The sequence below is a fragment of the Anomaloglossus baeobatrachus genome, chromosome 4 (assembly GCF_048569485.1).
Source record: "Anomaloglossus baeobatrachus isolate aAnoBae1 chromosome 4, aAnoBae1.hap1, whole genome shotgun sequence".
Taxonomy (NCBI): Eukaryota; Metazoa; Chordata; class Amphibia; order Anura; family Aromobatidae; genus Anomaloglossus; species Anomaloglossus baeobatrachus.
The window spans coordinates 622730541-622757403 of NC_134356.1; the positions used below are offsets into that span (position 1 = coordinate 622730541).

The window sequence follows — 26863 nt, forward strand, 5'->3', positions numbered from 1 at the left end:
TTAGACGGAGCCAGGAGCAGGTAGGGAGACGACGAGTCAGTCCCCTGCATCCAAACCGCCGCCTGAAAAGGCGCCGGTGGGGCGATGCAGGCCGTGATCCCAGGGAAGCATCATTAATTTAGCTCCCGGCGTCTGCCTGCATTCTAGGAACGCCCCCTCCACTGCTCTAGAAGCCGCTCCCTCAAGTGGGCCGTCTCTCCCCTCCATGCTGCCAGAGAACACTGGACGCCATTACATGTGGGGAGCAGACACGGGTGAGATCGCCTCCTTGGCTCTGCGATTCTGCAGCACTATATACCGCTCTGCTCAGTGGTATATCGCTGTCTTTCTATCGGTGTGTGTCTGCTGGCTGGCGGTGTATATCAGCTTTTAGCAGTATATACTAACTGTGCCTGTAGGTATATACCGACTGTTTGACAGGGTGTGCTACTTTACTCGGTATATACCGGCTCTGCATAGCAGTCATTTATAATACTGCTAGCAGCTCCTCACCCACAGCAGTCCCTTTATAATACTGCTATAGGCTCACTGTACTTATTGTGGAACTGTTGCTGACATGCGTAACCGCAAGGGTGATAAAGCTTCCCAGGCGTCCTCTACGGACCTCTACTATGCTTGTACCACCTGTGGACGCTCGTTTTCTAATGGCCGAAGCTATCCACTATGCTGGGGCTGCGATGCCCCTACTACCGTGTCACAACAGCCTCTGCTGCCGGACCAGGAGGTCGTGCAGTCTGTGGATTTGGCTGCGGCCACTATCCAGCCAGTACTCCAGTCTGATGACGTTATTCCTGCCTGGGCTCTTCTAATGTCTAAGAGGTTAGATGACCTGGCCGCTCAGATATCCCAGCCTTCCACAGGCTCTCACAGCCTCCCCCCGGCTCAGCTCCCCCAGGGGAGCCCGCCTTCGTCTGGTGTCTCGTTCCCAGTACGTAAAAAGGCTGTCTCCAAAAGGCGCCATTGCGACCGTTACGTCTCGTCCAACTCGGACGATGATCAGTCTGACTCAGGCTTCGTGACCTTTAGTAGTCACGATTCCCAAGACTCTGACTCTGGTTCAGATGTCGCTTCTGAGTCTAGACATATGGAAGACACATTAATTTCGGCTGTCAATCACTCTGTCGATTTCTGATCAGCCTTCGGACCCGACTTCTCAGTCGGCAATCAAGCGGGCCAAGAAGCCTCCTAAATCCTTTGCCCAGGATCCGATTTTTCATCAAATCATATCTAAACGGTGGGATCACCCTGATAGGAGGTTTAATAAAAAATCCTCCTCTTCATTCGCTTATCCCTTTCCATCGGAACTGGTTAAGCTCTGGTCAGTACCCCCCGTTGTGGATCCGCCAGTATCCAGGCTGGCTAAACACACTGTTATGTCTGTCTCAGACACCGCGTCTCTCAAGGACTCGTCCGACCGCGCAGTTGATGCTGCGGTCAAATCTATTTTCCAGGCTTCAGGCTCCTCTCTGCGCTCCCTGTTTGCCTTGACATGGGTGGCGAGAGCTATGAGTGTGTGGAGTAGGAACTTGCGCAAGTTGCTTCGCTCTTGCAATATTCCTTCAGAGGCTCTTGAGATCCTTGATTTTGTTCTCTCTAGCCTCTAATTACTTGCTTCACGGCTCCTTAGATGCAGCTAGTTTGTCAGCCCTAACGGCAGCCAACGCTGTTTTTGCCCGCAGAGTCCTGTGGATAAAGATATGAAACGCGGACAGTGCCTCCAAGAAGTCCCTGTCCACACTCCCCTTCCAGGGTCTTCGTCTGTTTGGAGAATCCCTGGACAAGCTTATATCTGAGATGATGGGTGGTAAAAGTACCATTCTACTACAAAAGCTACCTGTATCCAAAAATTTTAAAAAGTCTTTTTGGCGCAGGCAGTCTTTTCAGCCCGCCCCCCAAAAACCATCACAGGGGTTGTCGCAACGCTCAGATCGGGGATCCGGTCCCTCAAGGGACTTTTCCTGGCTTTCCCACTCCAGGCAATCTAAACCCAAGGGAGCTCGCCCCGTGAAGGCCCTTTCAGCTTGACCCCAGGTACCCCTCAGAGCCAACTCCTGTTGGAGGGCGGCTTCTGCTTTTTCGGGATATCTGGCTAGACCATACTCACGATGCTTGGGTTCGAGAAATCGTCACCTCAGGTTACAAGATCGATTTCCATTCCCTACCGGCCAACAGGTTTCTGCGTTCTCGGCTTCCAAAGTCCACAACGCAAAGCCAGGCCTTATGTCAGGCCATAGCCTCTGTGCAAAAAGCAAACGTTATCATTCCATTGCCCCTGGAACAGCGCGGCAAAGGTTTCTATTCAAACCTCTTTGTCGTCCCCAAAAAAGATGGCTCTGTCCGTGCTATCCTGGACCTCAAAAGGCTAAACAGGTCCGTACGGATTCGGACCTTCCGAATTGAGTCATTGAGAGCAGTACTAGCTGCTATGGAACCGGGAGAATTCCTAGCTTCCATAGACATTCAAGATGCTTATTTACACATTCCCATATGTGTATCGCATAAACGGTTCCTTCGTTTTGCCGTAGGACACCGTCATTTCCAATTCAGGGCCCTTCCCTTTGGACTGGCTACTGCGCCTCGGGTCTTCACAAAGGTCATGGCAGCCGTCCTGTCCATTTTACACTCCAGAGGTGTCCTGGTCGTTTCCTATTTGGACGACCTACTTATCAAAGGGAGCTCTCTTCAAGTTTGCTCAGAAAGTGTGCAAATTTGCCCAGACACTCTCTCAAGGCTAGGGTGGCTTCTCAACTTCAACAAGTCATCCCTCATTCCTCATCAGCGCATCACCTTTTTAGGTATGCTGATAGACACGGTTCAGGCCCGGGGGGGTTTCTTCCAGAAGACAAGAGGTCTTCCCTGATCTGGGCCGCCCAATCCCTCCGCTCCCGCCGTTACACATCCCTCCGGAGTGGGATGAGAGTGTTAGGCAAGATGGTAGCAGTCATGGAAGTCGTGTCGTTTGCCCAATTCCATTTGCGCCTTCTGCAATTGGATCTTCTGTCCTCTTGGGACAAGAATCCAGCCTCTCTAGACCGGTCAGTCCGCTTATCTCGAACTGCCCTCAGCTCCCTCGTCTGGTGGACTCAGGTCTCATCCCTATCTCAGGGGAAGTCCTTCCGCCCTGTCCACTGGCACGTAGTCACGACAGATGCCAGCCTGTTAGGCTGGGGGGCGGTGTTTCTCCACCACACTGCTCACGGACGCTGGTCTCACCCCGAGCGATCCCTTCATATCAACGTTCTGGAGATCAGGGCCATATTTGTGGCCCTTCAGACCTTTCAACCCTTGCTTCTGGGCCTCCCGGTTCGGATCCAGTCAGACAATGCCACGGCTGTGGCTTACGTCAACCGTCAGGGAGGAACTCGCAGCAGGGCAGTGATGAAAGAAGTCTCCAGGATTCTTCTTTGGGCAGAGATGCACATTCCCATTTTCTTTGTCGCTCCATTGGGAGACCCAGACAATTGGGTGTATAGCTATTGCCTCTGGAGGCCACACAAAGTATTACACTTAAAAGTGTAAGGCCCCTCCCCTTCTGGCTATACACCCCCAGTGGGATCACTGGCTCACCAGTTTTGTGCTTTGTGCGAAGGAGGCAACACATCCACGCATAGCTCCACTTTTTAGTCAGCAGCAGCTGCTGACTATGTCGGATGGAAGAAAAGAGGACACATATAGTGTCCCCAGCATGCTCCCTTCTCACCCCACTGTATGTCGGAGGTGTTTGTAAGGTTGAGGTACCCATTGCGGGTACGGCGGCAGGAGCCCACATGCTGATTCCTTCCCCATCCCTTTTTACAGGGCTCTGGGTGAAGTGGCATTTACCGGTCTCCAGGCACTGAGACCGTGCTCCATCTACAGCCCCTGGAGAAGATGCTGGATGGAGCGGAGTACATCAGGGACATGGCCCTGCTTCCTCAAGGTACTCTGTGTCCCCGTGCATTTGGCGCTCACACCGCAGCATGCTGGGTGTTGTAGTGCGCCGGGGGACATCAGCGCTGCGGCGCCTGTGCCATAGCCTCATTCAGCTTAGCTGAAGCAGGCACACTTATGGGACTCGGCCGCGCCGGCCGCTGGGACTGCGGCACGGCTGGCACTTGTAGTGCGCCGGGGACTTCAGCGCGGCCTGCGCTTTTACGGCGGCCGCGCTGATAACTACAGTCCCCGGCTTTTGCGGCCTGCTTCCGTTCGTTCCCGCCCCCAGACCTGCCAGTCAGGAGAGGGGCGGGACGCTGCCCACGTCTAGGACTCGGGCGCGCCGGCCGCTGGATCAGCGGCGCGGCTGGCACTTGTAGTGCGCCGGGGACTTCAGCGCGGCCCGCGCTTTTACGGCGGCCGCGCTGATAACTCGAGTCCCCGGCTTTTGCGGCCTGCTTTAGTTCGTTCCCGCCCCCAGACCTGCCAGTCAGGAGAGGGGCGGGACGCTGGCCACTTCTAGGGCGGTCGCGCCGGCCGCTGGGACTGCGGCGCGGCTGGCACTTGTGGTGCGCCGGGGACTTCAGCGCGGCCCGCGCTTTTACGGCGGCCGCGCTGTTAACTCGAGTCCCCGGCTTCTGGGCCTAGTCTCCCTTCGTTACCGCCCACAGCCCTGACAGTCAGGGTAGGGGCGTGACGCTGCAAGAGCAGAGCTGAGAGCTGGAGTATGTTTTGCATACTCCACCCCTCTCACTGTGTGCAATTCCCGCACTTTCTCAGGCACGCCCACGGCTTCCTTCTCTACAAGGACACCGGCAGCCATTATTGTCAGTTTCTGTACGATACAGAGACAAGTGTGGAAGACCCTGGCATTCTGATAGTCACACAATCGCTGTAACAGGCGTTAAGCAGCACCTGTGGTGCTAACCCCACTAGTGCAGAAGTGCACTTATAGATATGCTTGTACTATATACATTGCACTGTTTGGTCGCACGTTGTATATACCCTCCTGGATTATGCGGAGGAGTTATCAGCATATTCTCTGTGTAAAACAAAGGTGCAGAACCACATGTTTTTCTATACAGCTGGTACAGCATGTACGGCTATACGGCCGGCAGGTACATAGACTCCCATTGTATGCACTAATGGCCAGGGGATGAGGACGGTGTCTGCAGTATTTACTGACAGTTTTTCTGAGACTATGGCTATGATACTAGAAGCCTAGCAGTCCGGACATGTCTCTCACAAGATGGGCACTGTTGAATCATTGATCCATGGCCCCCCTCAGTGTGAATAACTAACAGCTCCGGGAATATCACACGCATCCCAGAGTCACGGCTCTGCACGGACGTCAGTCCCAGACAGCCTAAGTGGGCTCGCTATGAGCGGCCTCGGTTTCATCAGGGTCCTAACAGAAGGACTCGCTGTGTAATGAGGCGGAAGTAGCGGCTCAGGATTCTGATCCTGAGACCGCTCTCAATCTGGATACACCTGATTGTGACGCCATAGTAAATAATCTTATAGCGTCCATCTATAGAATGTGGGTTATTTCTCACAGATTGACACGGTTACACGTACATCTGTGCCGCAGGTGGCATCCTTAACCTCTCAAATGTCTGCATTTGTTTCTTACGCGATTCAGGTTGTCCTGGACTCTGCGAACCGTGCGGCGGTAGCCTCCGCTACTCCGTGTTTTTAAGCAGAGCCTGGTCTGCTCGTTAAGTGAATGGAAGGCAGATTCTGCTTCCAAAAAAGGTTGCCTAACCAGTTGCCTTTTTCTGCTGACCGACTGTTTGGTGAGCGTTGGAGGTAACCATCAAACAGTCCAGGGGTAAGGATTCATCCTTTCCTCAGCCCGGACACAACAAACCCCAACAGAGCAAGAGGCAGTCGGGGTTTTCGGCCTTTTCGAGGCTCGGGCAGGTCCCATTTTTCCTCGTCCAAGGTGGACTCAAAAGGATCAGAGGAGCTAAGATTCTTAGCGGGCTCAGTCTCGCCCAAAAAAGCGACAGTCGGAAAACCCGCTTCCAAGGCGGCTTCCTCATGACTTGCGGCCTCGGTCCGTAGCAGGCTCTCCCGCCTTGGCGATATTTAGCTGCCATAGGTCAATGACCATTGAGTGTGAGACATTCTGTCTCACGGGTACAGGATAGAGCTCACTTCTCGTCCTCCAACTCGATTCTTCAGAATTTCTCCACCTCCCGGCCGGGCCGCTGCTCTTCTGCAAACAGGGTGCACTCTATAGGCAGAAAGAGTGATGACCCCCGTTCCTCTTCAGGAACAAGGTCACGGTTTTTACCCCAAATTCTTTGCGGTACCTATAACAACGGGCCGTTCCGTCCCGTTCTGGATCTAAAAATGCTCAGCAAGCTCGTGAACACCAGGCGGTTCCGGATGGAATCCCTCCGCCATGTCATCGCCTCAAGGTCCCAAGGATATTTCCTAGCATCATTAGGCATCAAGGATGCTTATCCACACGTGCCGATTGATCCAGAGCACTAGCGTTTCTACGCTTCGTTATAGGAGACGAACACCCTCTGTTCGTAGCTCTACCTTCCGGCTAGCGACAGTCCAACTGGTCTTCGCCAAGGTCAGGGCAGCAGTAGTCACAGTCCTGCACTCTCAGGGTCACTCTGTGGTCCCGTATTTAGACGATCTACTTGTCAAGGCACTCTCTTAGGAAACATGCCAACACTGCCCGAACGTTGCGCTGGAGACTCTCTAGAGTTTTGGGTGGATCATCAACTTTTTAAAGTCAGATCCGACCCCGACCCTATCGATAACATATCTAGGCATAGAGTTTCTTACTCTCTCAGCGATAGTGAAGCTGCCGCTAGACAAACAGCATTCACTACGGGCTGCAAGCTCTTCTTTAAGAACCAGTCGCACACATTGACACGCCTCATGCACTTCCTACGTAAGATGGTAGCAATGGAGGCAGTTCCTTTCGCGCAGTTTTACTGCGTCCACTACAATGGGACATTCTCCGCCAATGGGACGAGGAGTCGACGTCCCTCAACAGAGTCGTCGTTCTTCTCAGGCGGCCAAGGAATCTCTACGGTGGTGGCTTCTTCTCACCTCTTGGTCAAAAAGAAGGTCCTTCCTATCCCCGTCCTGGGCGATAGTTACGACAGACGCGAGTCTATCAGGGTGGGGAGCAGTTTTTCTCCACTACAGCGCTCAGGGTACGTGGACTCAGCAAGAGTCCACTCTTCAGATCAATGTTCTTGAACACAGAGCAGTGTATCTTGCCCTACAATCCTTCCAACAGCGGCTGAAAAGCAAGCATATCCGACTTCAGTCGGACAGCTCCACGGCGGTGGCATACATCAACCACCAAGGAAGAACGCGCAACCGGCAAGCCTTCCAGGAAGTCCGGCAGGTTCTGGTGTGGGTGGAAGACACGGCATCCACCATATCCACAATTCATCCCAAGTGTGGAAACTAGGAAGCTGACTTCCTAAGTCGCTGAGGTGTGGCCGAAAGAGTATGGTCTCCTCACCCGGACGGGTTTCAGGAGATCTGGCGCCGCTGACAGAGGCCGGACGTCGATCTAATGGCGTCACGGCACAACAACAATGTGCCAGCTTCATGGCACGGTTTCACAATCATCGAGCTCTGGCGGCAAACGCCTTAGTTCAGCATTGGTCGCAGTTCCAGCTACCTTAGGTGCCACCTCTGGCATTGTTGCCCAGAGTACTGCGCTAGATCAAGACCGACTGCGGCCGCACCATCCTCGTCGCTACAAATTGGCCGAGGATGTGTGGTACTCGGTTTTGTGGTGCCTCACGGTAGGCTAACCGGGGGCACTACCAGACCAATCAGACTGGCTGTCTCAAGGGCCATTCTTCCATTTGGATTCTACGGCCCTCAACCGGATGGTGTGGCATTGAGTCCTGGAACCTAGTGTCGTCAGGATTACCTCAGGACGTGGTTGCCACCATGAGACAGGCTAGCATACCAACGTCCGCCAAGATTGACCACAGGACGTGGAAGATGTTCTTATCTCGGTGCTCGGCGCAGGGTGTTTCTCCCTGGCCGGTTGCATCGTCTATGTTTCCTTCCTTCCTGCAATCTAGGTAGGAAAATGGGTTGTCGCTCAGTTCCCTTTAGGGACAAGTCTCAGCGCTATCTGTATTTTTTCAGAAACGACGACTTCCTCAGGTACGCACGTTCCTACGGGGAGTTTGTCTTCTCAGCACTCCGTACAAGCGGCCGTTAGAGCCCTGAGATCTGAACAAGGTTCTAATTGCTCTCCAGATGCCGCCTTTCGAGCCTTTGAAGGATGTCTCCCTTCCCGTTTTTCACGGGAAGTGGCCTTCTAGTAACGGTCTCGTCTCTTAGGAGAGTTTCCGAGCTAGCAACGCTCTCATACAAACTCCCTTCCTGGTCCTTCACCAGGACAGGGTAGTTCTGCGTCCGGTTCCGGAATTTCTCCCTAAGGTGGTATCCCACTTTCATATCAATCAGGATATCACCTCACCTTCTTTGTGTCCTCGTCCAGTCCATCAATTTCAGAAAGATTTGCATCTGTTGGTTCTGGTGAGAGCACTCAGGTTCTACTTCCCGCATGGCGCTCCTGCGCCACCCGGATGCACTCTTTGTCCTTGTCGCTGGTCGGCGTAAACAGTCGCAAGCTTCCAGATCCACCCTTGCTCGGGGGCTCGAGGCACCAATTCTTGAAACCTACAGTTCTACTGGGCTTCTGGTTCTCTCAAGGCCGAAGGCCCATTCTACCAGAGCCGTGGGTGCATCCTGGGCATTACGGCACCAGGCTACGGCTCAGCAGGTGTGTCAGGCACCCACCTGGTCGAGTCTACTTACTTTTACCAAGCATTATCAGATGCATACCTACGCTTCGGCAGACGCCAGCCTAGGTAGATAAGTCATTCAGGCGGCGGTTGGCCACCTGTAGGAGAGGGCCGTTTGACGGCCCTATCATGAGGTATTCTTTTACCCACCCAGGGATTGCTTTTGGACATCCCAATTGTCTGGGTCTCCCAATGGAGCGACAAAGAAGAAGGGAATTTTGTTTACTTACCGTAAATTCCTTTTCTTCTAGCTCCAATTGGGAGACCCAGCACCCGCCCTGTTTTCTCGGGGTTTTTCTGTTTTTTCGGGTACACATGTTGTTCATGTGGTATGGTTCAGTTCTCCGATGTTTCCTCGGATTGAATTGGTCTTTAAACCAGTTATTGGCTTTCCTCCTTCTTGCTTTGGCACTAAAACTGGTGAGCCAGTGATCCCACTGGGGGTGTATAGCCAGAAGGGGAGGGGCCTTACACTTTTAAGTGTAATACTTTGTGTGGCCTCCAGAGGCAATAGCTATACACCCAATTGTCTGGGTCTCCCAATTGGAGCTAGAAGAAAAGGAATTTACGGTAAGTAAACAAAATTCCCTTCATTTCAGCTGTCCATATTCCGGGGATAGACAACTGGGCCGCACACTTTCTCAGCAGGCAAGGTCTAGCAGCAGGGGAATGGTCCCTCCACGACGAGGTGTTCCATCAGATCACTCTTTGCTGGGGGCTCCCAGATGTGGACCTCATGGCGTCTCGGCTAAACGCCAAAGTACATCCCTTCGTATCCCGGTCGAGAGACCCGCTAGCACTCGGCTCCGACGCTCTAGTCCTCCCGTGGTCGCAGTTGCGCCTGCCATACATTTTCCTTCCGTTCTCTCTCATTCCGAGAGTAATCAAGAAAATCAAAGCGGAGGGAATCCCGGTGATCCTCGTGGCCCCGGACTGGCCTAGAAGAGCCTGGTTTCCAGAGCTCCTCCACCTTCTCGGCGACACTCCCTGGCGTCTTCCCGACCGCCCGGATCTTCTGTCGCAAAGTCCAATATTCCACCAGAATACAGAACAGCTGCATTTGACGGCGTGGCGCTTGAATCCTTGATTCTAGCCAAGTCGCGTCTTTCTTCCAGGGTAGTTCATACCATGCTTAATGCTCGCAAGCCTTCCTTTGCCAGCATTTATCACAGGACCTGGAAGACCTATCTGTCCTGGTGTGATCGTCATAATCTGTCGCCCCTTACCTTTTCAATTCCTAATGTTCTTGCCTTTTTGCAAGACAGTATGGACTCGGGTCTTGCTCTCAATACCCTTAAAGGACAAGTTTCTGCCTTGTCAATTTTTTTCCAGAAGCAGCTGGCTTCTCGCCCTCAGGTCCGTACCTTTCTTCAAGGGGTGGCGCATTTGGTCCCCCCTTATCGTCACCCCTTAGATCCCTGGGATCTGAATTTGGTTCTCGGAGCTCTTCAGCTTCCTCCTTTCGAACCCTTGAGAGAAATCTCTCTTCAATGACTGTCTTGGAAAGTTGCCTTTTTAGTCGCTATTACCTCTATCAGGCGAGTGTCCGAACTAGCGGCTCTGTCCTGTCGCTCACCTTACCTGATATTCCATCATGATAAGGTGGTCCTTCGGCCTTCCCCTGCCTTCCTTCCGAAGGTCGTATCCTCTTTCCACCTGAACGAGGACATTGTGTTGCCGTCATTCTGCCCGGTCCACTCCTTTGAGAAAGCCCTTCACACTCTCGATCTTGTCAGGGCTCTGCGGATCTACATCTCCAGAACAGCGCCGTTGCGCAAGTCCGATGCCCTTTTCGTCCTCTCAGAAGGACACAAAAAGGGCGACCGGGCTTCCAAATCCACGATTTCTCGATGGATCAGGACTGCCATCTGTGAAACTTACAAAGCACGAGGTTCTGTTCCCCCTCAATCTGTGCGGGCCCACTCTACGCGAGCAGTGGGTGCTTCCTGGGCTATCCGCCATCAGGGTTCGGCGGCCCAACTTTGCAAGGCCGCTACTTGGTCCAGTGTGCACACGTTTACAAAATTCTACAGAGTGCATGCATACGCATGCCTCCGCGGATGCTGCTCTTGGAAGACAAGTCCTTCAGGCGGCAGTGGCCCATTTATAAGTGGCCACTGCTCGGTTTTTTTACAGTGTTTTGATATATGTTCGCTGCAGTTGCAGTTGTTAGTCAGCTCTTAGTTCGATGTTCTACACTGTTAATAGTTCAGTTCCCACCCAGGGACTGCTTTGGGACGTCCCACTGTCTGTGTCCCCCAATGAAAAGGCGAGAAAGGAAATGAAATTTTTGTGTACTCACCGTAAAATGTCTTACTTGGAGCCTTTCATTGGGGGACACAGCTCCCGCCCTTGTGGTTTTGGTTGTACTTCTCCTACTGCTTTTACACCAAACTGAGCTAGTTTCCTGCCTAGCTAGGGTATATGCTGTGGGGAGAGGAGCTAACTCTTTTGCAAATCTAGTGTCACGCCTCCCCTGGAGACACCATAATACCACTGTCTGTATCCCCCAATGAAAGGCTCCAAGGAAGACATTTTACGGTGAGTACACAAAAATGTCATTTTTTGAGCCATCAGTTGAACCAGCTGATCTTATTTTTCACTAAGTGGCAGAATTGCTTTCTTATTACTGACAGACTTCAGCCAGTGTCATGACTTTTCTTGGATTTTTGTACCGCTCTTTCTTCATGTGTTCAATACTTTTTTTCTCTATCATTTCTTATTATTACACATAACTTAATATATGGACATTTATCGTTTGATTTCTTTGCCTGTGTAGATTGGATGGGTTGTTTCTGACAATTAGTGAGAATTTAATCTCAATAACACCTTTAGAAATGTATTTACTTAGAAAATTTTTGATGCGTTCAATACTTATTTAATCTGCTATATATAGCAGAACTGTGTGTGTATATTTGCTTCTAGCAGAGCTGTGTGTACGTCAATGTGCGTGTAGCAAAGCTGTGTGTCTATATGTACACACAAAGCAGAACTGTGGGGGTCTATATATGCATATACAGTTGTGCTCAAAAGTTGACATACCCCGGCAGATTTTTTGCTTTCTTGGCCTTTTTTTAGAGAATATGAATGATAACACAAAACCCTTTTTTCCACTCATAGTTAGTGGTTGGGTGATGCCATTTATTGTCAAACAATTGTGTTTTCTCTTTTTAAATCATAATGAGAACCAAAAACATCCAAATGACCCTGATCCCATACCCCAGTTCTTAATACCGTGTATTGCCCCCTCTAACATCAATGACCGCTTCAAGTCTTTTGTGGTAGTTGTGGATGAGGCTCTTTATTTTCTCAGATGGTAAAGCTGCCCATTCTTCTTGGCAAAAAGCCTTCAGTTCATGTAGATTCCTGGTCTTTCTTGCATGAACTGCGCGCTTGAGTTCTCCCCAGAGAGGCTCACTGATATTGAGTTCAGGAGATGGTGATGGTTACTCCAGAACCTTCACTTTGTTCTGCTGTAGCCAATGACAGGTCGACTTGGCCTTGTGATTTGGATCGTTGTCATGTTGGAACATCCAAGTGCGTCCCATGCGCAGCTTCCGGGCTGATGATTGCAAATTTGCCTCCAGTATTTGTTGATGACGTGCTGCATTCATCTTTCCTTCAACTTTGACCAAGTTTTTTGTGCCTTTTGTAGCTCACACATCCCCACATCATCAGCGAGCCACCTCCATGCTTTACAGTAGGAATGGTGTTCCTTTCATCATAGGCCTTGTTGACACATCTCCAAAAGTAACGTTTATCGTTGTGGCCGCAAAGTTGAATTTTGGTCTCATCACACCAAATTACCTCGTTTTACAAGTTTGGAGGCTTGTCTTTATGATGTTTGGCGTATTGTAGGCGTGATACTTTGTGGCATTTGCGCAGTAATGGATTTCTTCTGGCGACTCTGACACCCCAATAGGTTTGCAAACTTGGCAGATGAGGGGGATGTCATTACAGGGGTAGCATTGCTGCAGCAAGGCATGACCTCTGAACGCCAGAGGAGTGTCTGTTCCAGTAAGGGGGGGAATAGGAGTGCAGGGCAGGCAAGACAGGTACTGGTAGTGGGGGACTCAATTATTAGGGGGACAGATAGGGCAATCTGTCACAAAGACAGGGATCGCCGAACAGTGTGTTGTCTTCCTGGCGCTCGAGTTCGGCACATCGCTGATCGGGTTGACAGATTACTGGGAGGGGCTGGGGAGGACCCAGCGGTCATTGTACACATTGGCACAAAGGACAAAGTTAGAGGTAGGTGGAAGGTCCTTAAAGATGATTTCAGGGAATTAGGTTGTAAGCTTAAAGCATGGACCTCAAAGGTGGTATTTTCGGAAATACTACCTGTGCCACGAGCCACACCAGAGAGGCAAAGAGAGATCAGGGAGGTTAATAGGTGGCTCAGGAATTGGTGTAGGAAAGAGGGTTTTGGGTTCCTGGAGAATTGGGCCGACTTTTCAGTTGGCTACAGATTCTATGCTAGGGATGGGCTGCATCTTAATGGGGAAGGTGCAGCTCTGCTGGGGCAGAAAATGGCTAGAAGGTTGGAGGAGTGTTTAAACTAGGAATGGGGGGCGAGGGTATTCACTTTATAGAAGGGGAATGTAGTGCAGATAGTGAGCAGGGCACAAGTAATGAAATTGGGGGTGGTACGGGGGAAGGGTTAGGACAGTTAATACAGTAAGCAGGAATACAGGTACAGAGTCATACGTAACGTGCATGTACACTAATGCTCGAAGCCTCACAAATAAGGTGGAGGAATTAGAATTAATATTGTTGGAAGAAAATTATGATATAGTGGGGATATCAGAGACATGGCTGGATGAGAGCTATGACTGGGCTGTTAATTTACAGGGTTATAGCCTATTCAGGAATGACCGTACAAATAAGCGAGATGGAGGTGTGTGTCTATATGTAAAATCATCCTTAAAACCCATCCTGCGTGACAACATATGTGAGGGTACTGAGAATGTAGAGTCCCTATGGGTGGAGATAAGGGGGGGGAGAATGAATAATAAAATACTGATAGGGGTGTGTTATAAGACGCCGAATATTATGGAAGAGGTAGAGAATCTCCTCATAAAGCAAATTGATAAAGCAGCGAGTCTCGGAGAGGTAATTATTATGGGGGACTTTAACTATTCTGATATAAATTGGGGAACAGAAACTTGCAGTTCCAGCAAAGGAAATAGATTTTTGATAACAATGAAAGATAATTACCTTTCACAAATGGTACAGGACCCCACAAGAGTGGGAGCACTACTAGACCTTGTACTAACCAATAGGCCAGACCGCATATCAAATATACAAGTTGGGGGTTACTTGGGGAATAGTGATCACAAAATAATAAGTTTTCATGTATTCTTTAGTAAGATGTCTAGTAGAGGGGCTACAAGGACACTAAACTTCAGGAAAGTTAATTTTAAACGGTTGAGAGATGATCTTAGTGCAATAAACTGGGATGATGTACTAAGTAATAAAAGTACACAAAGCAAATGCGAGACTTTTATGAGCATCCTGAATAGGGCTTGTGCAGAAAATATACCCTATGGGAACAAACATGCTAGAAATAGGAGGAAACCCCTATGGCTAAATAGAGCTGTAAGGGAAGCAATAAAAGAAAAACAGAAAGCCTTAAAAGAATTAAAGAGGGTAGGTAGTGATGAGGCATTATATAATTATAGAAAATTAAATAAAATATGTAAAAAGCAAATTAAGTTAGCTAAGTTTGAGACAGAGAGACTCATTGCGAGAGAAAGTAAAAATAATCCTAAAATATTCTTTAACTACATAAACAGTAAAAAAATGAAAAGCGATAGTGTTGGCCCCCTTAAAAATAGTCTTGGTGAAATAGTGGAAGGGGATGAGGGTAAAGCCAACCTGCTGAATGACTTTTTTTCTACGGTTTTTATACAAGAAAATGCCATGGCAGATGACATGACCAGTGATACCATAAATTCACCCTTGAATATTACCTGCTTAACCCAGCAGGAAGTACGCCGCCGCCTCGAAATCACTAAGGTTGACAAATCTCCGGGCCCGGATGGCATACACCCCAGAGTACTACAGGAATTGAGTTCTGTGATAGATAGACCATTATTTTTAATCTTCTCAGATTCCTTAATAACAGGGTCGGTACCGCAGGACTGGCGCATAGCAAATGTGGTGCCAATATTCAAAAAGGGGACAAAAACTGAGCCGGGAAATTATAGGCCGGTAAGTTTAACCTCTACGGTTGGTAAAATCCTTGAGGGTTTCTTGAGACATGCTATACTGGAGTATCTCAAGAAAAATAACCTTATGACAGAGTATCAACATGGGTTTATGAGGGATCGATCCTGTCAAACTAATTTGATCAGCTTCTATGAAGAGGTAAGTTCAAGCCTGGACCAGGGAAATGCAGTGGATGTTGTGTATATGGACTTTTCAAAAGCTTTTGATACGGTGCCACACAAAAGGTTGGTACATAAAATGAGAATAATGGGGATAGGGGAAAATATGGGTAACTGGGTTAAAAACTGGCTCAGTGATAGGAAACAAAGGGTGGTTATTAATGGTACGTACTCGGACTGGGTCTCAGTTCATAGTGGGGTACCACAGGGGTCAGTATTGGGCCCGCTTCTTTTCAACATATTTATAAATGACCTTGTTGGGGGCATGCGGAGTAGAATTTCAATATTTGCAGATGATACTAAACTCTGCAGGGTAATCAATACAGAGGAGGATAATTTTATATTACAGGGAGATTTATGTAAATTGGAGGATTGGGCTGAGAAGTGGCAATTGAAGTTTAATGTAGATAAATGTAAGGTCATGCACTTGGGTAGAGGAAATAACATTTATGATTATGTACTTAATTGTAGAACACTGGGTAAAACAGACACAGAAAAAGACTTGGGTGTATGGGTGGATGGTAAACTTCACTTTAGTGGACAGTGTCAGGCAGCTGCTGCCAGGGCTAATAAAATAATGGGATGTATTAAAAGAGGTATAAGTGTTCATGAAAAAAATATAGTTCTACCTCTGTACAAGTCACTAGTGCGACCGCACTTAGAATACTGTGTACAATTCTGGTCACCGATATATAAGAAGGACATAGCTGAACTGGAGAGGGTGCAGAGAAGAGCCACCAAGATTATTAGAGGAATGGGTGGGCTGCAATACCAAGACAGGTTATTAAACTTGGGGTTATTTAGTTTGGAAAAACGAAGGCTTAGGGGGGATCTAATCACAATGTATAAATATATGAGGGGACAGTACAGAGACCTTTCCAAAGATCTCTTTACACCTAGGCCTGCGACTGGAACACGGGGGCATCCGCTACGTCTTGAGGAAAGAAGGTTTAATCATAATCACAGACGAGGATTCTTTACTGTACGAGCAGTGAGACTATGGAACTCTCTGCCGCATGATGTTGTAATGAGTGATTCACTACTAACATTTAAGCAGAGCCTGGACGCCTTTCTTGAAAAATATAATATTACCAGTTATGTATATTAGATTTTATGACAGGGTATTATTGATCCAGGGAACTAGTCTGATTGCCGGATGTGGAGTCAGGAAGGAATTTTTTTCCCCATTGGAGCTTGTTTGCCACATTGGTGTTTTTTTGCCTTCCTCTGGATCAACATGTTAGGCTACGGGTTGAACTAGATGGACTTAGAGTCTCCCTTCAACCTGAAAAACTATGATACTATGATACTATGATGACTCGACCATGCAGCCCATTTCTTTTTCGCTCCATTGGGAGACCCAGACAATTGGGTGTATAGCTTCTGCCTCCGGAGGCCACACAAAGTATTACACTTAAAAGTGTAAAGCCCCTCCCCTTCTGCCTATACACCCCCCGTGCATCACGGGCTCCTCAGTTTTTATGCTTTGTGCGAAGGAGGCTGACATCCACGCATAGCTCCACATCTTGGTCAGCAGCAGCTGCTGACTAGGTCGGATGGAAGAAAAGAGGGCCCATAACAGGGCCCCCAGCATGCTCCCTTCTCACCCCACTCTGAGTCGGCGGTGTTGTTAAGGTTGAGGTACCCATTGCGGGTACATAGGCAGGAGCCACCATGCTGTTTTCCTTCCCCATCCCTTAAGGGGCTCTGGGTGAAGAGGGATCCTAATCGGTCTCCAGGCACACGAGACCGTGCTTCCTCCGCAGCCCCTGGGGAATCTGCTGACAGGAGCCGAGTATCGACAGGGACATGGCCCTGCTACTGTGAGGTACTCTGTGTCCCCGTGGGGACCGCGCATAGAGCGCTGATGCCACACACACTGCAGCACTGCTGGGTGTGTTAGTGCGCCGGGGACTACCGCGCTGGCCGCGCTGTGAGGTACTCTGTGTCCCCGTGGGAACCGCTCATGGAGCGCTGGTGCCCATTTACACTGCAGCACTGCTGGGTGTGTTTGTGCGCCGGGGACTACCGCGCCGACCGCGCTTATATGCCGGCCGCGCTTATTACTTTAGTCCCCGGCTTTTGCGGCCTAGTATCGCATATTCCCGCCCCCAGGCCTGCCAGTCAGGGGAAGGGCGGGACACTGCACAGGACGTTAGTGCTGAGGGTTGGAGCATACTTTGTATCCTCCTCCCCCCTCATACAGCACACTGGGGCTCCAGATTCCCGCACTTTTCTAGGGCACGCCCACGGCCCCCTCCTCTCCACAGAACGCCGGCAGCCATTCCTGTCAGCACTTCTAACGCTGGAGAGGAGAGACACAGGCTCTGGGAGGCCCATGCAGGGATTCTGGTGATCACACAACCGCTTTTAGCGGTCGGTAAGCAGCACCTGCGGTGCTGGCCCCACTAAGTGCAGAAGTGTACATATATATATATGCTTATATGCTATACATTTACACTGTACTGTCGCACTGTTGATTTTTGGCTATATACCCTCCTGGATTGTACTCAGAGGAGACAACAGCATGTCGTCCGCAAATAGCAAGGGTGCCAAAGCACAGGCTTACTTTGCAACCTGTACCTCATGTGCGGCTATACTACCGGCAGGTTCCACGGACCCTCATTGTGTGCAATGCTCGGCCCCTGTGGCACTTACTCAGCCGGAGCCTCTGCCACTGGTGGCCCAGGTGAATCCACCTGCTACCACTGTCCAGGTGACAGGGACGGAGTTTGCAGTGTTTGCTGACAAACTGTCTGAGAGTATGGATAAATGGTCTGCTAGGATACTAGAAGCCTTACAGTCCAGACCGGTGACTCAGGTCCCGGGCACTGTTCAATCATTGACCCCAGGCCCCCCTCATTTGGAGCTGCAAAGTGCTCCTGCGGTGACCCATGGGTCCCAAGGTGAGGTCTCTGACATGGACCGCAGTCCCAGGCCGCCTAAGCGGTCTCGCTGGGAAATTCCCTCGACTTCATCACACTGCTCAGGGTCTCAGCAGGAGGACTCTCCAGATGAGGAAGCGGAGGTAGCAGATCAGGATTCTGATCCTGAGACCGCGCTCAACCTGGATACACCTGATGGTGACGCCATAGTGAATGACCTTATAGCAACCATCAATCAGGTGTTGGATATTTCTCCACCAGCTCCTACAATTGAGGAGTCAGCTTCTCAGCAGGAGAAATTCCGTTTCAGGTCTCCCAAGCGTCCATTGAGTATGTTTCTGGATCACTCTGACTTCAGAGAGGCAGTCCAGAAACACCGAGCTTGTCCAGATAAGCGTTTTTCCAAGCGCCTTAATGATACACGTTATCCCTTCCCCCCTGACGTTGTCAAGGGCTGGGCTCAGTGTCCTAAGGTGGATCCTCCTGTCTCCAGACTGGCGGCTAGATCCATAGTTGCAGTGGAAGATGGGGCTTCACTCAAAGATGCCACTGACAGACAGATGGAACTATGGTTGAAATCCATCTATGAAGCTATCGGCGCGTCTTTTGCTCCCGCATTCGCAGCCGTATGGGCACTCCAAGCTATCTCAGCTTGTCATGCGCAGATTAATGCAATCACACGTTCATCTGCCCCACAAGTGGTGTCCTTAACCTCTCAGGCGTCGGCGTTTGCGTCCTACGCCATTAACGCGGTCCTGGACTCTACGAGCCGTACGGCGGTAGCATCCGCCAATTCGGTGGCAGTCCGCAGGGCCATGTGGCTACGTGAATGGAAGGCAGACTCTACTTCCAAAAAGTTCCTGACCGGGTTGCCATTTTCTGGCGACCGCCTGTTTGGTGAGCGATTGGATGAAATCATTAAACAATCCAAGGGAAAGGACTCATCCTTACCCCAGTCCAAACCAAACAGACCTCAACCACGGAAGGTACAATCCAGGTTTCGGTCCTTTCGGCCCGCGGGCAGGTCTCAGTTCTCCTCGTCCAAAAGGCCTCAAAAGGATCAGAGGAACTCCGATTCATGGCGGTCCAAGTCACGTCCTAAAAAGACCGCCGGAGGAACCGCTCCCAAGGCGGCCTCCTCATGACTTTCGGCCTCCTCACTCCGCATCCTCGGTCGGTGGCAGGCTTTCCCGCTTTTGCGACGCCTGGCTGCCACAGGTAAAAGACTGATGGGTGAGAGACATTCTATCCCACGGTTACAGGATAGAGCTCAGCTCTCGTCCTCCGACCCGATTTTTCAGAACATCTCCGCCCCCCGAGAGAGCCGATGCTCTTCTTCAGGCGGTGTGCACTCTGAAGGCGGAAGGGGTGGTGATCCCTGTGCCTCTTCAGCAACAGGGTCACGGTTTTTACTCCAACTTGTTTGTGGTACCAAAAAAGGACGGATCCTTCCGTCCTGTTCTGGACCTAAAACTGCTCAACAAACACGTAAAAACCAGGCGGTTCCGGATGGAATCGCTCCGCTCCGTCATCGCCTCAATGTCCCAGGGAGATTTCCTAGCATCAATCGACATCAAAGATGCTTATCTCCACGTACCAATTGCACCAGAGCATCAGCGCTTCCTGCGTTTCGCCATAGGAGACGAACACCTTCAGTTCGTGGCGCTGCCTTTCGGCCTGGCGACAGCCCCACGGGTCTTCACCAAGGTCATGGCAGCAGTGGTAGCAGTCCTACACTCTCAGGGACACTCGGTGATCCCTTACTTAGACGATCTGCTTGTCAAGGCACCCACTCAAGTGGCATGCCAACACAGCCTGAACATTGCTCTGGAGACTCTCCAGAGTTTCGGGTGGATCATCAATTTTCCAAAGTCAAATCTGACACCGGCCCAATCTCTGACATATCTTGGCATGGAGTTTCATACTCTTCCAGCGATAGTGAAGCTTCCGCTGGACAAACAGCGTTCACTACAGACAGGGGTGCAATCTCTCCTTCAAGGCCAGTCACACCCCCTGAGGCGCCTCATGCACTTCCTAGGGAAGATGGTAGCAGCAATGGAGGCAGTTCCTTTTGCGCAGTTTCATCTGCGTCCTCTTCAATGGGACATTCTCCGAAAATGGGACAGGAAGTCGACGTCCCTCGACAGGAACGTCTCCCTTTCACGGGCAGCCAAGGCTTCCCTTCAGTGGTGGCTTCTCCCCACTTCTCTGCCGAGGCGGAAATCCTTCCTTCCCCCATCATGGGCTGTGGTCACGACGGACGCGAGCCTGTCTGGGTGGGGAGCGTTTTTTCTCCACCACAGGGCTCAAGGAACCTGGACTCCGACAGAGTCCTCCCTTCAGATCAATGTTCTGGAGATCAGAGCAGTGTATCTTGCCCTAAAGGCGTTCCAGCCGTGGCTGGAAGGCCAGCAGATCCGAATTCAGTCGGACAACTCCACAGCGGTGGCATACATCAACCACCAAGGGGGAACACGCAGTCGGCAAGCCTTCCAGGAAGTCCGGCGGATTCTGATGTGGGTGGAAGCCACGGCCTCCACCATATCCGCAGTTCACATCCCGGGCGTAGAAAACTGGGAAGCAGACTTTCTCAGTCGCCAGGGCATGGACGCAGGGGAATGGTCCCTTCACCCGGACGTGTTTCAAGAGATCTGTTGCCGCTGGGGGAGGCCGGACGTCGACCTAATGGCGTCACGGCACAACAACAAGGTCCCAACTTTCATGGCACGATCTCAAGATCACAGAGCTCTGGCGGCAGACGCCTTAGTTCAGGATTGGTCGCAGTTTCAGCTCCCTTATGTGTTTCCTCCTCTGGCACTGTTGCCCAGAGTGTTACGCAAGATCAGGTCCGACTGTCGCCCCGCCATCCTCGTCGCTCCAGACTGGCCAAGGAGGTCGTGGTACCCAGATCTGTGGCATCTCACGGTGGGTCAACCGTGGCCACTACCAGACCGACCAGACTTGCTGTCTCAAGGGCCGTTTTTCCATCTGAATTCTGCGGCCCTCAACCTGACTGTGTGGCCATTGAGTCCTGGATCCTAGCGTCTTCAGGGTTATCTCAAGAGGTCATTGCCACTATGAGACAGGCTAGGAAACCAACGTCCGCCAAGATCTACCACAGGACGTGGAGGATATTCCTATCTTGGTGCTCTGATCAGGGTTTTCCTCCCTGGCCATTTGCCTTGCCCACTTTTCTTTCCTTCCTTCAATCAGGACTGGAAAAAGGGTTGTCGCTCGGCTCTCTTAAGGGACAAGTCTCAGCGCTCTCTGTGTTTTTTCAGAAGCGCCTGGCCAGACTTCCACAGGTACGCACGTTCCTGCAGGGGGTTTGTCACATAGTCCCTCCTTACAAGCGGCCGTTAGAACCCTGGGATCTGAACAGGGTACTGATGGCTCTTCAGAAACCACCTTTCGAGCCAATGAAGGATATTTCTCTTTCACGCCTTTCACAGAAAGTGGTTTTTCCAGTAGCAGTCACATCACTTCGGAGAGTGTCTGAGCTAGCAGCGCTGTCATGCAAAGCCCCTTTCCTGGTGTTTCACCAGGACAAGGTGGTTCTGCGTCCGGTTCCGGAATTTCTCGCTAAGGTGGTATCCCCCTTTCATCTCAATCAGGATATCTCCTTTCCCTCTTTTTGTCCTCATCCAGTTCACCAGTGTGAAAAGGATCTGCACTTGTTAGATCTGGTGAGAGCACTCAGACTCTACATTTCTCGTACGGCGCCCCTGCGCCGTTCGGATGCACTCTTTGTCCTTGTCGCTGGCCAGCGTAAAGGGTCACAGGCTTCGAAATCAACCCTGGCTCGGTGGATCAAGGAACCAATTCTCGAAGCTTACCGATCTTCTGGGCTTCCGGTTCCCTCAGGGCTGAAAGCCCATTCTACCAGAGCCGTGGGTGCGTCCTGGGCTTTGCGGCACCAGGCTACGGCTCAGCAGGTGTGTCAGGCGGCTACCTGGTCGAGCCTGCACACTTTCACGAAACACTATCAGGTGCATACCTATGCTTCGGCGGATGCCAGCCTAGGTAGGCGAGTCCTTCAGGCGGCGGTTGCCCACCTTTAGGAAAGGGCCGTGGTACGGCTCTATTACGAGGTATCATTTTACCCACCCAGGGACTGCTTTTGGACGTCCCAATTGTCTGGGTCTCCCAATGGAGCGAAAAAGAAGGGAATTTTGTTTACTTACCGTAAATTCCTTTTCTTCTAGCTCCAATTGGGAGACCCAGCACCCGCCCCTGTTCCCTTCGGGCTGTTGTTCTTTGTGTACACATGTTGTTCATGTTGAATGGTTTCAGTTCTCCGAAATTCCTTCGGATTGAATTTACTTTAAACCAATTATAACTTTTCCTCCTTCTTGCTTTTGCACCAAAACTGAGGAGCCCGTGATGCACGGGGGGTGTATAGGCAGAAGGGGAGGGGCTTTACACTTTTTAAAGTGTAATACTTTGTGTGGCCTCCGGAGGCAGAAGCTATACACCCAATTGTCTGGGTCTCCCAATTGGAGCTAGAAGAAAAGGAATTTACGGTAAGTAAACAAAATTCCCTTCTTTTCTTCAAATGCCTCTTTATTGTGCATCTTGAAACAGCCACACCGCTAGTTTTCAGTGAGTCCTGTATTTCAGCTGATGTTGTTTGTGGGTTTTTCTTTGCATCCCGAACAATTTTCCTAGCAGTTGTGGCTGAAAGTTTTGTTAGTCTACCTGATCGTGGTTTGGTTTTTACAGAGCCCCTGATTTTCCATTTGTTAATCACAGTTTGAACACTGCTGACTGGCATTATCAGTTTTTTTGGATATATTTTTGTATCCCTTTCCTGTTTTTTACAGTTCCACTATCTTTTCCCGTAGATCTGTTGACAATTCTTTTGCTTTCCCCATGACTCACAATCCAGTAATGTCAGTGGCTGGATGAAAGATGCAAGAGTCTGTTTGGATCCCAGAAACCCACTCAACTTTTATGCACACCCACTGATTACAAGCAAACAGGTCACAGTGAGGATGTTACCTTTTATTAGCCATTGAAATCCATTTTTGTCAACTTCTGTGCATGTTATCAGGCCCAAATCACCAGGGTATGGGAACTTTTGATCAGGGTCATTTGGATGTTTTTGGTTGTCATTATGATTTAAAAAGACAAAACACAGTAGTTTGACAATAAATGACTTCACCCAACCACTCACCATGAGTGGGAAAAAATATTTTGTGTTATTGTTCATATTCTCTGAAAAAAGGCCAAGAAAGCAAAAAATCTGCCAGGGTATGTAAACTTTTCAGCACAACTGTATAGCAGAGATGGGTATGTATAATTCACACTGTAGAGCAACACTAACAATAGATTTATTATCTCCCTATTCTAACCTAGTACATTAGAATTCGTGAAAGGGACATGTCCACTTTACACTGACAGGGAAGGTTTAATTATTAGGAAAATTGTTTTATATTTTCTGCTGTCTACACCTGGGATGCGTTTTAAGGAAAGGTGCGTCTCATAGTCTGAAAAATATGGTACTTAAAAAAAAAAAAACCAAAACCTTAGTCCTAGAATATGCCTTTAAAGGGAACCTGTCACCACTTGTTTGGCGTATAAGCTGCGACCACCACCGGGCTCTTATATACAGCATTCTAACATGCTGTATATAAGAGCCCAGGCCGCTGTGTGAATATAAAAAACACTTTATAATACTTACCTAACGGTCAGCGGTTGGCCATATGGGTGTCTCCGTTCTCCGGTGCCGGCGCCTCCTCTGTTGGCCATCTTCGTCCTCTTTCGTCTACGTCATACACACTGGCCGGTCCTGTGCAGGCGCACTAAAATGCTTTGATCTGCCCTGCTCAGGCAGATCAAAGTGTGCCTACTCAGGACCTGAATGCCGGCGAGTGTGGATGACGTCGGATGCGTCATGCACCGCGGCTAGAGAAGGAGAACAAAGATGGCCAAAAGAGGCGGTGCCGGGACCGGACAACGGTGACGCCCATATGGCCAACGGCGCGACCGTTGGGTGAGTATTGTAAATTGTTTCTTATGTTCTCACAGTGGCCTGGGCTCTTATATACAGCATGTTAGAATGCTGTATATAAGAGCCCAGTGGTGGTGGCCGCAGCTTATAGGCCGAAAAAGTGGTGACAGGTTCCCTTTAAGCACATCTCTGTATTCAATTTACAAAACTTTCCTGAAAAGTGAAATACACCATTGCAGTACATGACAATTCCAATTATTTACCGCCTCTTATGTTTCTCACAGCGTATCCTGCAGGAGGAGTCTGATCCATTGCCGGCTGCTCGGGTTTGCCCGACAAATGGTAAACTGCTCTGGTTTCTGGATGAATCTGCTGCTCGGGATTTAACCTGCCCTGTAGAGAAGCACTCAGTCCTGTAATGTTACGCTATGAACGCCAGCATCCGGAGCCGGTTCAGAACCAGAGTCCGGAGCTCCCCACACTTCATCCCTGGGTCTACCGGGGCCACAGGCAGAAGCAGAGAGCCGGACAGAGCAGAGCTACAGTTCATAGTCAAGCCAAGGATAACTCAGTCACGGGCTGGTAAGAGACACACAACCAAAACAAGCTGTCAAGCTATACTTTGTGATTGTTCTGAAGACGGAGAGGCACCGTGACTTACTGCACCAAAGACAGAACTGCAACAAAAGCCAAGGATGCAAACACTCAGCCATCTCAGACATGGACAGAACTGGAATCCAGGACCAGGATAGATAGCCAAGAAAGTAGAGAGGAACCCATAGCACCGTAGCCAAAACCTCAGGCAGGACCCAAGTTGGCCAGAACATGAAGCTTTGCAGAACTGCCCTTCATCTCCGCCCCCTCCATATTCTTGACTCTGCCCGCTGTACCCTTTGATGATCTGTCCCCCTCTCACATCTGCCTCCTGCTAGGATTAGCTCCTCTGAGTCAGACGAGCCACAGCTTCCAAAAGGTTTGCACATTCCGAGCGCGTCACATGACTGCACAGTAATAAAATGCTAACTCGTCCGTCTCCAGTGTGGTATAATCATGCGTGATCGGCAGAATGTGACCGAGGAGGCGGGAGGCAAAAGAACATGCACTTGGTTGTCCAGGGCAGTTACCAATATGAGGTCGGTACGGTTCGGCACCTGCAATCAGTCGTTGTGTGGTGCACCTGCTATAGGATTTTCCCTATGTATGAAGCCAGAAAACCACTGTATAATGGTCATTCTCAGGTACTGCAGCTCAGCTCCTAATGAAGTGAATGGGAACTCCTCTCCTGACTAATTCCAGCAGATAAGTGATGTTCTAGTGATGACATTGTGACTTACCCAATCTACTTCAGTGTTTCCCTGAAAATAAGACACTGTCATATTATGTTTTGCCCCGAAAAATGTGCTAGGGCTTATTTTTAGGGTAGGGCTTATTTTTGGGAGTCACGGGTTGGGGGTAACTTCCCAGGAGCATGTCATTTACCAGACCCTGGACATCTGCATCACTCCCAGGTCCTTCTGCGATCCACAGTGGGCGCTCCCAGCAGGTCCTAGTGTGTTCCACAGCAGTTGTTCCCATACGTCCGGCCAACATCCCTCCGCTCTCTTTCACTACACACTCATCGGTGATACCGTACTGCTTCTGGCCACAGGGGGACCTGGGACGCTGTGGAACATGAGGACTTGCAGTGGAATGTATTGAGGACCTGGTCCTCGGTACGTTCCACCGAGACTCAGGTGTTCCTGCCGGTCGGAATATCACCGTGGGTGGGGGTGGGGGTGTGGGTGCAACGGTAAAGGACCTGACAGCTACGCAGATTACTGTGGGAGATCCATCGACTGTCAGCATCTGCCAGCTGTAGCTGTTCGGGGTGTGGTGAGTATGAGTGCGAGGTCTGTCTTCTCTCTTATGAAGTGTCCTGCAGTATTCTTTAACTTTTTTTGCTGCATGTACACTTCATTATTGAATTGCAACTAGGGTTTATTTTGGGGATAGGACTTATATTTAAGCCTTACTCAGAAAATTCCTGCTAGGGCCTATTTTCAGGGTAGGGCTTATTTTCGGAGAAACACCTTAACAATAGAATGGAACTCGGCTCCCATTCACGTCATATGCTTACATTGGGGTGGAGAATGACCACTACACATAGCTTGTAGCTCCACACACTGGAAACCTCCTGTGACCTTAGCAGCTGATAGCTGATCGGTGGGGATGCTGTATGTCGGACCTCCACTGATTTGATATTGAAGACGTATCCTAAGGTGATTCCAGCACTGATGTTGCTGGTGCTTATTATTTTTCTGCATAAAAAAATGTATCATACATACGTGACCACTGCAGCCAGTCACTGACTAGCATGAAATTGAGAAGAAAGACACCAACCCTTCCATTGATTGTATTCAGTGCACAGACAGAACATACCGCAGGGTCGACTTCCCAGAATAGATAATAGCAATTTGATGTGGACCACGTTTCTTCTTTAGTTATCCAAAACAGCCCATGACAAACAGTTAAAAATCCAAAAACCAACGCGTTTCAAGTGAAAAAAACAACTAACTCATGGCATAATACAAGAAGACCAATCAACATCTGTCCTTTAAAACCAGCCAAACAAGTAGGAAAGGCAACCCACATAGTGCACGGCGTCAATTAAAACCCAGTTAGTATTCCAAAAATCATGAGTGCAAATGGTTATAATTCGGTGTCCCTGGTCTAGAAGAGCATTTAAATCAATGCCATTAACTCCTTCACGACCAATGACGGATATATCCGTCATGGATCGTGTGAGGTTAATCCCCGCCCCCTGCGGTGGGCAGGTCGCGGCGATCCGCGCACATTCCAAAGTCTGGCAGCGAGATGTATATGCGCACGGCCATTATTTTCACTTACCGCCGCCCCCACCGGAAGTCACATGCG

At 50.0% G+C, this 26863-nt stretch overlaps 1 protein-coding gene across 2 annotated transcripts in view; it reads left to right on the forward strand.

The window, feature by feature from the left end:
• PGLS (6-phosphogluconolactonase) overlaps positions 1–24983 on the forward strand; it is a 71649-nt gene extending 46666 nt beyond the window's left edge. For both annotated transcript variants that reach the window (XM_075342978.1, XM_075342979.1), the window contains exon 6: positions 24235–24983. In XM_075342978.1, coding sequence (XP_075199093.1) covers positions 24235–24369 — 135 coding nt within the window. In that variant the 3' untranslated portion in view covers positions 24370–24983. The remainder of the gene's footprint in view (positions 1–24234) is intronic.
• Positions 24984–26863: the final 1880 nt, after the last annotated feature.